This window comes from Puntigrus tetrazona, chromosome 1, assembly GCF_018831695.1.
Source record: "Puntigrus tetrazona isolate hp1 chromosome 1, ASM1883169v1, whole genome shotgun sequence".
NCBI lineage: Eukaryota > Metazoa > Chordata > Actinopteri > Cypriniformes > Cyprinidae > Puntigrus > Puntigrus tetrazona.
Window position 1 is genome coordinate 4955343 of NC_056699.1, and position 11726 is coordinate 4967068.

An 11726-nucleotide genomic window follows, 5' to 3' on the forward strand; every position below is an offset into this window, starting at 1 on the left:
TGTTTTTAACTTCAAACTGTTATTTCCAGCTAAAATATGAGTGTTTTTCACCGGAGGAAGCATAATGGATTTTTTCGACGAGGAACGGTTTAAAGTTATAACAGCTGATTCTTTTCTTGCAAACATGCAGCTTTTCATTTCGTAAGATGTTAACTGATGGACTGGAGTGGTGTGGATTGTTGTGATGTTTTATTCTGACGGCACCCATTCACTTTAGAGTATCCATTGCTGACTGTAACGCTACATTTCTCTAAATCTGTTCTCATAAATAAACGCACTCAACTACATCTCAAATGGCCTGAGGGGGAGCACATTTTCAGCAAACTTTACTTTTGGGTGAACTGTATTTTTAAGGCCAGAATTTTAACTGCAGTCATAACTATTAATGCTATTTTAACAGGATCTTATACTCAAATTAAGAAGGGTTCTTTACCTCGTTCAGATGGGTGGTCATTGGGATAAGAAGCAGGATGATGCATACTAATGTTCTGCACGAAATATCTGCTGACTCCGCAATAGATTTGATGAAGGCCGCGTGAGGTAAGCTACCAAGTGGACAGCCAGTTTGTGAAGGCCTGTGGTGAGCTGGCAGCTGAAGCCAAGGCAGATGGTCACTCTGCTTATAGTCAGAGGTGACTGTAATCTCCATAAGTGGAGGCGATAAATATCTGAGGATGAAAACGTTGCAGAGGTCTGTGATGTTAACAGAAAATGGCATGCAAGTGTTCTTGCCACATGCTTTTTAAGGAAGGGGCTTTCAAGCTGCATTTAGTCGATTCAGATATGGGTCCGTTTTACTTGGGCAACCACCTAGGTGACCCTAGCAACCCCATAGCAACACACTAAAAACAGCATAGCAATGCCCTGGCATTGAAAAAACAAACATTTTGAAGTATGACGTGTATTATGTTTCAGAATTATTGGAAATATTTGTCAACTAAAAATGTAAAAACACCTTTTTTTTCTAAAAGTTATACAGTCAAGAACTTAAAACACACACAAACAAAAGTTTAACTCTGTTCCTGTAATGCAGTGGTTTTTAACATTGTTGAATTTTAGACTTTTAGAAAGAATGCTACTTAGTACTTGTGCATATAAGAACTTAATGGTACTTATTTAGGTACTGCCTTTAGGTCAGTGGCCTTTTCTGAGAATGCATATTTAAATTATGCATTTAGCACAAAAACACAAAAGAATCGTGTTTACCATCCAATATTCCGACATTCTGTAAAAAGCCATGCCTTAAATTGAAGGCCGACAGTCCGTCATGACTTGAGCTGAACTTTTTATATGCCATATAAGCTTTCAGGTGCTAACTAACCTAGATATAGCTTTAAAAGACGCTCGGATTAGAATAATGATGTGTTACTGAAGGCCATTGCAGTCTGCTTTTGGAGAACTGTCACGCATCTTCAGTATTCGAACAGCAATGTCTCTCTCCTAAAGCAAACACAAGCATTAAACAGCATTGATTAACCACTGCGATCTTTTTCTGTCTGATTGTTTTTAGTTTGTATTCTGACAAAATCACGTTACTTTGTCATTTAACATTCAGTTTCGCTTCATGTACTTACCCTTTTCAGTTCCTCGGCACAAGCGCTGAGGTTTTGTCTCAGCTCATCTGTCACAGTAACATCCGAGCGCACTGACCAGCGTCCGTCCCTGAAGCTCACAGGCACAGAAAACACGAAACCTGCTGGAATCTCAAACTGCCCTGCAGATTTACAGAAGCCAGTCGCACTCATTCACGTCATCACATTAACTGTAAAATATGCATTATGCAATATATAGATGTTGGTTTCATGTCTGAGAGTGATTCAGATAGCCTTGCCTGTACTAATTACACCCAATGAGAAGAGATCCTCTGGAGATGCATCGTTATTCCAGGCCTTTAAAAGGGTCATTATTCCATTTGTTGTAGATATTGCTGTGGCTTTGTTGGTCTTTGATGAAATCGCGGTACGGTGTTTATGCACCAAACTCATAAAATCTGTCTGCAGCCACTTCCTTATTTAAAAAAAGGGTAATTACATGAGTAGCAAATAAAACATACATTTAGACTATTTATGATACGTATGGAACATGCATGTGTGACGTAACTGAAGATGCCAGTTTAGTTTAACCATGCATGTTATGTCAGATTTCTTATTTACTCATACCCTTTATAATGATTCATAAATGGAAATGCAAAAAACAGCCATATGGCCGATGAAAGAACCGCACGGTTTGAATGATTCATGCACCACAATGATATTTACCGATCGTAAATCATTTCCATGACTTGCTGAGAAAAACCATCTGGTCCCCAAATTGCTCCATCATATCTGAAGACCTTGGCCCTCTGTAGGTCGACATGGAAACTGCCACTGATGTTCCCCCATACAATGACATTAGAGATGTCTCCAATAAAAAGAGAAACATTAAGCAGAAACAATAAAAGACAAGAAACAAACAAATAAATAAAAACAAATAATTTATTAAATATATTTTTAAAGCATTTTTAATTTTAATTATTTTGTAATAAAATTATTATTATTATTAAAGTATTATTCTAATAGTATATTATTATAGTTATTTAAATAACTTTAAATATTAATTACATTATTAAAATAATAAACATATGATATAAAATTATAAACATCTATTAAAATAACAAAATAATATTACAAATATACTGTATAATAAAAATATGATACAAAAAAAATAATAGCAGATTACACACACACATATATATATATATATATATATATATATATATATATATATATATATATATATATATATATATATATATATAATTATGAATAATTTCAAACTGAACTGAATTTCAAATGTATAATCTTATTTCAAATAAATATCAGAACTAATATTTATACAGATATTAAAAAAAACTACTATTGTACCTGAGGTTTTCACTGACAACTTCTGTGCAAGTTGAGTTTTCGCCTCATATTCTAGCTGTGTTGTCATCACCACAAAGTTGTGCGGGTCGACAGAAGGAGCGTTCTCGATTAACAGTAAGCACTTCAAATTAACGAAGGAGTCTCCTGCTACTAACACTCTTACGTCTTTCTGTGCATTAGCCTCGATGAGTTGCCCATAGCAGCGAAAGCGTTCCGCCACCCGGCTCACCGTGTGGTCCTCGTCATCCTGCTCATCATTACTTTCACACACAGGCGGCAGGTCATCCAGAAAAATGATAAAGTGGGCTTCCTGAAATGCTTGCGTCAGGTCTGAATGGACAGTGACTTCATGTAGCCGATGCAGAGCAAGGTCTTCCGTTTCCATCTTGAGTCCTTGTAGCATTTCCTCAGAGGCATTAGCATCCATGAGGTGAAGGCTGAAGGTGGGGAGACCCGGAAACAGCCCCGGGGAGAACAACTGAGGGACGAGACTGTAGCAGATGGGGTTCAGGGCACTGAAAGACAGTGTTGTCAGGTTAAATGCCATGCATCTAAGGAAGGAGAAAATATTAAGACAAAGGGTCCTGATAAAACATGTCCACCTGCTGATCCAGATGTGCAGAGGTCTGACAGATGCGTGCCTGTGGATGTCCTCTTCTATACACAGCTCTTTAGTTTGTCCATTCTCTACAGAAATTTTTTGCATCAGATCAGAGTTCATATCTGAAGTGATGCCATAGTAACCCTGCAGGAGAGGACGAAAGCAATAATCTTTAAGTGAAATATCTAAATTAAATCTGGGCAATGTCACTGGTCAGTTTCTAAATTGACGTAGTAGCGGTTTAGGTCAATATGATATATGATCTACAATGAAAGGGCTCTGTTAAGTTTTTCATTTTAGCTTAAATTAATATATTGCACTAAGTTAGAACTGGAATATGACGCATCTTCTTTGCAGAATATCACTGCACAGCACCCAGAAAGAACTATTAAAATGTTTCTTAATTCTCAAGTTGTTATCTCTGTTATCTCTTGTTCACCAAGATTTTAATTTATTATTGAAAATGTAAGTTTGAAATGGGAAGCTGAACAATTAACTTTGGAGTCAGAATGAAACCCAATCTTTTTATAAAAAAAACAATAGACAGATTCTACTTAAAATGCATTATTTTATATATTATATATATATATATATATATATATATATATATATATATATATATATATATATATATATATATATACACACACACACACACACACATTTAATGTTCTTACAACACGTTTTTAATAATGAGCCAAAGCAATTGAGAATTTTGTTTTTCTTTATTCTAGTCTTCTATGCAAACCTGAGCATGTTCAAAGAAATCACTGAATCCTCCGAGCAGCATTCCCTTCCCTCCACGATCAGTCAGCTCCCTCCACACCAGAGGAGAACTTGAGTGCTCCCAGCCATTTGACGCACAGGCGTCCTCCAACCATTTCTGCAAAGAAACAGTGCTTCAGTGCGAATAGAACAATGAATCAATCATATAACAAACATAAAGCTTGTGAACTGTGTGGAAACCATTAAAGAGCACCAGAAACGTTTCAGCTTTACCTCCCAGTCACTGGGGTGCACGCAGATCTTGTGAATGTGAAAATCAGGCAGGTTTCTTTGCAGCAGATCAGCCAGAAGCTCAGCCTTCGCATAATAAGGGCAATCAGCCTTTCCTGACAAACGTAGAGATAATGTTATGACATTAAAACGATGTTGAACGTGCCATGACAGGCTTGACACACATCTAAATACAGCAGGGGCTTTGCTGGAAGATAAAAATATAACAGCTGCTAAAAACACAGCTTATAGTTTCCAGACAGACCTGCGAGAACAAACTTTGCCATGTTTTCCCATTCACGAGCGCATCCGGAGTTGCTAGGTAACAGCGCGTGTCCCGCATAAAGAGGCTCGTCGGGAAAACATTTCGGGTTTTGCTTTCGTTTTTGAATCCGTATTTTTATAAATTGACCAAAAAATAAAATTATACATATAACATGAAATAAACAAGTTATACTGGTGTTTACTGTGTTTTTATATAAGGCATTTTTAAAGATAACTTAGTGGAAAGCACGTGATACTAGAACTATTGAGAAAGTAATCGTGCGCTCGTTGTTTCTGTCATGGCTGCTGTCAAGCTAGGAGCTGTACGCACGTGAAGACTACAAATGAAGGGTAAGATCGTTACGTTGCGATCATTAAAATTTACGAGATGCTTAAACCGTATCGCTGTACCACAGTTAACCTCAAACATGTGAATACTGCACGGGTTATGCAGCTATAGTGGCGTATTTCTTCAAGGTTTCTGTGCAAGGACATGCAGGTTCTCCTCACGAGTAAATGCATGTATTCATTTTTTATGTCTTGAGCCAATTTAAACATTTGTAATTTTAAAGTTCAGTAAATGTGTTAATGCGCCTGTTTATTGGGTTTAAAAAAAACACTGTGGCTATTTACCTTACCTTAATATGTATATTATATTATATTATATTATGTGGGCGCTCTCTCTCTCTCATAAATAAATATGTGTACGACATCTTCCCTTATAACATGGTTTCGTAAGGTAAATATATATATATATATATGTGTGTGTGTGTGTGTGTGTGTGTGTGTGTGTGTGTGTGTAAGTGTATATACAGCCAAAATAACTACTTAGCTTTTTGATGATTTCACAGTAACCACAAACTTTAGTAAGTACAGAGGTTTCTATTTTACTTTTGTATTTGTCGCAACAGGTTAATCTTTGTCAGAAGCTTCGGAGGATCTCTCTGTGCCCTGGTGATGATAACATGAGCATGTATAAATCAGGTTTGGACATGCTCAGATGTGCTCTGAGATCCACGCCACGGTGTAAACGTGACTCTTTTATACGGACACACAAGTCTTCATGTTATAAAAGCAGAAGCTTTGCTGTGCCATCTCAGCTGGGCAGAAGCACGCAAGGGCACGCATTAAAACAAGTGCGCTATTACTGGCCGAGCGGAGAAGGATTTCTAAATGAACGAGCCACTGCTTCTCCAGAGACCAGCGATCTCTCAGGTAAAGCGAAAAGGACTCCTTTCTACACACATTTGCAGAATTGCACGTGCCCAACGGACGTGTTGGACACATTGGAGCAGTTCCCAGCGTCGCAGCAGAACGTCAGCAGCGTCTTCTCACGCATGTGGGAGATCTCGAAGACCATGAAGGACGAGCAGCTGCGCTGTGAGCTGCAGCAGATGTTTGAGCACCCGGAGTTTAAGGAGGTCTGCGGACGGGCCATGACCGACGCCTGGCGCATGAGGAGCAGCGATCTGACCTACTGCCTGCTGGCCATCGTCAGCCTGGGAGTTTCACAAAAGACACAGGTTGTCCAGACGCTGCTGCGCGTCATACAGGTGAGCGAAATCATGAGAATCCGATCGCATCGGAGGTTTCGCCTTTTTCTGAAAACATAACTCCATTCATTAATTCACACATTAAAGGAGACGTATTATGCCTCTTTTTACAAAGTCTCTGGTGTCCCCAGAATGTGTCTCAAAATACCCTATAGACACATTCAAGTATGTATTTAAGACAAATATGTGCGTTTTTATAACAATATTACAATAAGTCATTTATTACACGCGTATTATGCAAAATTTTGCATATTTTCTATATTATTAATTGTTTGACACTATTCAAAAATGTCAGGCTTTTGCGTCTGACTTGTATACTTATGCAATACTTATATGCTCATATACTTATTTTACATATTATAGAAACATTTATACACATTAATATAAAAAAGCATTTAAAAAGCATTGAGGAAACCAAACAAAGTTGTGAGGCAGTCATAATTTTTTTTTCCCTCGTCCAGGAGCGGCTGAATACGTTCGATGAAAAGTCTCTTTCAATATTGGCTTCCTGTATTCAAGACATGGAGGACAGCAGGAACGTTCAGGCCCTGAGAGAGGCTTTAAGGTTTGAAAATGATTACAGCCCAAATATAAAATGACGCATCTGCGTATATGTTTTCATTTTGTGTTCTGATTTCGGGAAGGTTGCTGCTAAAGGATCGTATTCCTGAGATCCAGAGTGTGGTTGTTCTGCAGAGCATGATGCGCGCTGTGGGAAAAAACACTCCGATACATCTGAAGAAGCAGCTGGCGGTTAGATTACAGTTGATTTATTATTTATATCACCTAAAATCTGTTGAATGCATAATTTGGTGGATTCTAAGTTCATTTTCTTAATTTAAAGCTGGTAAAAATGTAGTTAAATTTACTCAAATCGAAAGGACAAAAATAAAAAAATTTCTTCATATGAAATATCAAAATATTTCACTAATTATTTGGCATGTAAAAGCTTGATTTAATTATTATTATTAATTATTTTTATTTATTTATTTGTGTATACTTTTATGTTCTTGGTATTGTAATTAGCGTTATATATTTACAATGTTATGTTGTATTTTACTCCTAATTATTTATATAATTATATATTTTTATTAGCATGATGTTTAAGTATTTATTTATATTTATACGAAGTAAAAATGCTTATATTTTGACATGACACGGTCACTCTTGAATGTATTTATCAAATGAGAAACAGTTATACTGAGTTTGTAACACCCTTCAGGGCTTTATTGCCATTTATAAAATAACTCCTCATATACAGATGTCAGAATGAGGTATGTCTTATCTATTCTCCCTCAGATCAAAGCTCTGTCGTTGGCGGATAAGTTCAGTTCAGCCAACATCCAGTACATGTTCATCAGCCTGGCTGCCATGGAGCTGAACTTCAAACCTCTCCTGGATTTGTGCAGCAAGAGATTATCTGGTGAGAGCGATCGTGATCTTCTCAGATGTTCCCAGAACTACAGTAAACCCAAAGAACGAGTGAATCCTATAACTGTCACATTACTTCTCATTGCTTCCTGCAGAAAACGTGCATGAATTTTCCTTTTCTACACTTCTTTCGGTACTGAAGTCCTGCAATAAGCTTCACTACAGGAACTACACCCTCTTCTGCTCCATCTCGGACTTCATGGCCAACACGTTTGATATGTGGTCCAACAGAGAGGTGCGACATCTACAGATCTAAGCCTTCTGTTAAACCGATCTGTGTAAAAATGAACCGCATGTTTAAAGAGGAATGCACAATATTTTGTTTGGTTGTGCGGCAAGGTTGCCAGGTTGTAAAAGTACCAAGCAATTGTCCGTGTGACATTTCTTTGAGTGGAATATAGTAGATTTGGACCGTCGTAGTAAAAGAGAGCACATAATAATGCCTAATTTCACTTGGAATATATGATTTATTTTAGTATGTTTAAGTAAATAGTTATTTAAATAGATAAAGCAGCGTGCATGTGGGTCAAAGTCATTAAGAACGGGGATTTAATGTCCATAGAAAGCACTTTAAATGTAAGTAACGTAAGTTTTTAGAGAAATGTCAAATTTTGGTTGAAATAGTGTTACATTGTCATTCAGTGTAACGCAATATTTCTGTACAAATTCAAACAATCTTATTCTGACTATTAAAGATATATGAAAGAAGCATATTACATTTTATTTTGTTTTAAGTTAGTAAAATTATCTTACTGACAAACAGGTAAAACCTAGAATAGTGCATTTTTTTAATGTAAAATCACACGTATTATTTTTTGGTTGAACCCTTTTCATCTTTGACCCATGTACGCTACTTTTAAATAAAGTTTAGCATCAGTATGATTGATTTTGATAATAAATTCAGCAATTACATATTATTTATAATGTTGCAAAAGAACAACAACAGCCGTTTTTGACTGTTTTCCAACATTAATGATAAGAAATGTTTCTTGAGCATCATATCAGAATGATTTCAGAAAGATCACGTGACGCTCAGAACTGAAGTAAAGATGCTGATAATTCAGCTTTGCATCACATAGCATTTTTAAATCTATTCATATAGAAAACTGATATTTCGCTTGAATTCGCTTCAGTGCGGTCAACTTTGCAGCACAGTTTTGACTTCTTTATCAAACTGTTTTCCTGTTTTCCAGGTGACTCTCTTTCTAGTAATGTTTGAGGATCTCTTGTTCAGACCCGTGGTCCTGTTGGACGCATTTGCAGAGAGAATCATCCAGAAGTCTGAAAGTCTGACCCTGAAGAATCTTCTTTCCGTTTTAAAAGTCTTTTCGCTCCTAAATCACGACCTGAAAGAAAAAAAACCACTGTAAGCTTTCACTTCGATTCTTAAGCGCTTAAGTTTGGGGTTGGTAAGATTTTTCCCCAGACGTTACACATGGTTTGCACATCATAAAATCCACATTCTGTGAAATATTTAGTGTTAACACTTGCTGCTTTTTAAATCAGGTTTCTGGACTGTGTAACAATGGTCTTGGAGTCCTACCTTCCAAAGATGTCTCCCACGGAACTACTAAAAGCCGTCCACTATCTGGGATTGCTGGAGCATTTCCCCCAAACCTTGCTGGAAAAACTGCTGCAGAAGGGCCCGCTGGACCAGCTCTTAGAGAGAAGTTAGTGTCTACACTTTTTCCTCTTTCTTCATCCATAAACCTTTCACACTTCGGCTGTGATCACTTCCTGTGTCCCCCACAGGCCAACAGTCAGAAAACATCCAGAGGTGGCTGTCCATGTTAGATCTGTGTTTGCGACTGGATAAACCTCAGCTGCCGCCGTCGCCGACCTCTCTTCCAGACCTGCACTTCTCACGGCCTGCTCTTACGGTCACGGCCAACAGTGACGTGCAGAGTGCGGTCAGGAGCATCGTGGGAAATGATGCCGTTCAGGACAGTGTGCTGGAGCAGGGCATTTATTTCATTGGTGAGATGAACCTCGTGTTACTGTGCAGGCTTCTGTCAAGCTTTGTGTTTTATTGCTGTTAGGTAATTAAACCTTAATAAGGAAGTCGGATTCAAACAGGGTAATATTTATTTAGTATTAATCAAAAACAGTGTTTTTGTTTAATATTAATTTAATAATATTAATCAAAGTTGATTTGTATAATGCAATATAAAGTGCTTGGTAATAAATAGCGAATAAATAAATTTACTCCAGAATGAAATGATTCGAAACAAGAAATTTGATATTTGCATGATAAAACGCTAAGCTTTTTCAGATGTTTTTGAAAAAGGTCTCTTTCACTCATCAAGGTTGCATTTGCTTGATAAAAAAGTAGTTTACATATATACTGTATACAATATAAAATAACTACGTAAAAATATCTAGCCCAAAAAAATTTGAAATGTAATGCATTCTTAAATGACAAAGCTGAATTTTCGTAGTTTAAAAACGTTTAATAGCATTATATTTATCAAGCAATCTATCTTGATTTATGTAGCACCTTTCAAACAAACCAAGCACAATTTTACAAGTGATGGAAAAAAACAAAAACAAGTGTAATTGATTCCAAACTCGAAAGATTAACAATGCGTATTTTAAATGAATTAATAAAAAAAAAAAAACCTGAAAAATCTATTAGTTTATAATATGTAATTTTTTATAATGGTATTTTTTTTTTTTTAAAAAGAACCAATTAAATGTTGACAAAACTAGAAATGGAATATAAATTACTTTTAAATAACTTAGAAATATAATATATAATTTTGTAATTTATTTATAATTTATTCACAAGTCATAAATCAGTAAGTAGTTTTTTTAGTGTACACTCTATATTGTTTATTACAATAAAATTATCATATAGATTAATAAGCTAATATACCTCATTTTGCATGATCAATCAAACCTGAATTATGAAATCGATTACATGCCTACATTTCCCACTGAGCAATTTATTGCACTTAGAAACATGTATGTATGAAGTATGTTGTGGCATTTCATGTTGGAGTCTTGTCTTTGTTTCAGATTGTGTGATTACGCTGCCTCGTCAGACAGAAGAAGCCCGTGGCCTCAATGCAGAGGATTCTGGGTCACCTCAGTCTGCCCAAAGGTAAAAGACCACACAACCGAAGAATGACATGCAAATCTCACATACCTAGATGTTGATTCTAGGTATAAACGTAGCATTCACCGGCTCTTCTTTGTCCTTTATTTGTAGGATCGCGGTGGTCTGCACCACCCATAATTCATTTTGCTTTGGCACAACGCATCCTCGAGGCAGCTTGGTTATTAAACTTCGCCATCTTGAAAAACTTGGTTATAAACCTGTTTTGGTAAGTTTTTTTGGTTTTTTTCATTCCTCTGATACGCTAAATAATCGTAAGTAAATCTGATGCTGTTTGTTACTGATGTATAATAGAAATACTAGTGTTGTGAACAACTAGAAAGGTTTAACCAACCATTCAGTCTCTGGTTTTCAATATTGTGTTCACAATAATATTCATGTATTTCGTGTGTTTAGGTTCCTGTCTTTGAGCTCAGCTCTAAAACTGAGGAAGAGAAGATTAAAATGCTACAAAAGCTAATTTTTCCAGAACAGGAATCCGGCGCTACACAGGAAATACCACACGATAGTCCAAAAAATGAGTAAAATCCACTGTGTTTTATTTCCCCTCGTGTACTGGGGACATTTTGATCTTAGTCTGAGATGGAAATATGATGCATACTATTTATTGATGTATAATATCAATACTGTACTGCTTTGTGCTCTTCCTCCAACGCCGACAGATTGAAATCAATGTAAAAATAAACATGAAGTGATTTTTTTTATATCAAAATGCTGACTCTTGACTTTTTATTCAGTGTTTTATTCCTGTGGTTTATTTTTTTTCTAAATTTATTTACAAAGCCTCAATTAGCGTAGTGCGAACCGCAAAAAAATTAGTAAGGATTGTATATTTCCGTAAACGAAAGAATAAATGCGGA

The 11726-nt window shown here is 36.4% G+C and overlaps 2 protein-coding genes across 2 annotated transcripts; one reads left to right on the plus strand and one right to left on the minus strand.

The window, feature by feature from the left end:
• Positions 1-776: 776 nt before the first annotated feature.
• mdh1b (malate dehydrogenase 1B, NAD (soluble)) lies at positions 777-4868 on the minus strand. The gene is made up of 9 exons (XM_043240805.1): positions 4766-4868; positions 4504-4616; positions 4253-4387; positions 3506-3648; positions 2904-3418; positions 2259-2400; positions 1832-2007; positions 1575-1714; positions 777-1440 (listed from the first exon to the last, which is right to left on the minus strand). The coding sequence occupies exons 1-9, from the start codon at positions 4785-4787 to the stop codon at positions 1366-1368; spliced, it is 1461 nt and encodes a 486-aa protein (XP_043096740.1). The 5' UTR covers positions 4788-4868; the 3' UTR covers positions 777-1365.
• Positions 4869-4981: 113 nt separating this feature from the next.
• fastkd2 (FAST kinase domains 2) lies at positions 4982-11578 on the plus strand. The gene is made up of 12 exons (XM_043240543.1): positions 4982-5115; positions 5676-6317; positions 6779-6882; positions 6962-7070; positions 7617-7740; positions 7844-7983; positions 8942-9114; positions 9255-9418; positions 9501-9725; positions 10767-10851; positions 10960-11074; positions 11263-11578. The coding sequence occupies exons 2-12, from the start codon at positions 5730-5732 to the stop codon at positions 11389-11391; spliced, it is 1956 nt and encodes a 651-aa protein (XP_043096478.1). The 5' UTR covers positions 4982-5115; positions 5676-5729; the 3' UTR covers positions 11392-11578.
• The last annotated feature ends 148 nt before the right edge of the window (positions 11579-11726 follow it).

What these genes read in the sequence shown, in the direction of transcription:
- mdh1b (XM_043240805.1), bottom strand. Translation starts at nt 4,787, where the DNA reads ATGGCAAAGTTTGTTCTCGCAG. An exon ending in ATTTCTTTGAACATGCTCAG is followed by an intron (nt 3,649 to 4,252) that starts GTTTGCATAGAA and finishes CCTCTCCTGCAG; the next exon opens with GGTTACTATGGCATCACTTC. An exon ending in GTGCCGAGGAACTGAAAAGG is followed by an intron (nt 1,441 to 1,574) that starts GTAAGTACATGA and finishes TGTTTGCTTTAG; the next exon opens with GAGAGAGACATTGCTGTTCG.
- fastkd2 (XM_043240543.1), top strand. Translation starts at nt 5,730, where the DNA reads ATGAGCATGTATAAATCAGGTTTGGACATGCTCAGATGTGCTCTGAGA. An exon ending in GTGCAGCAAGAGATTATCTG is followed by an intron (nt 7,741 to 7,843) that starts GTGAGAGCGATC and finishes TGCTTCCTGCAG; the next exon opens with AAAACGTGCATGAATTTTCC. An exon ending in ATATGTGGTCCAACAGAGAG is followed by an intron (nt 7,984 to 8,941) that starts GTGCGACATCTA and finishes CCTGTTTTCCAG; the next exon opens with GTGACTCTCTTTCTAGTAAT.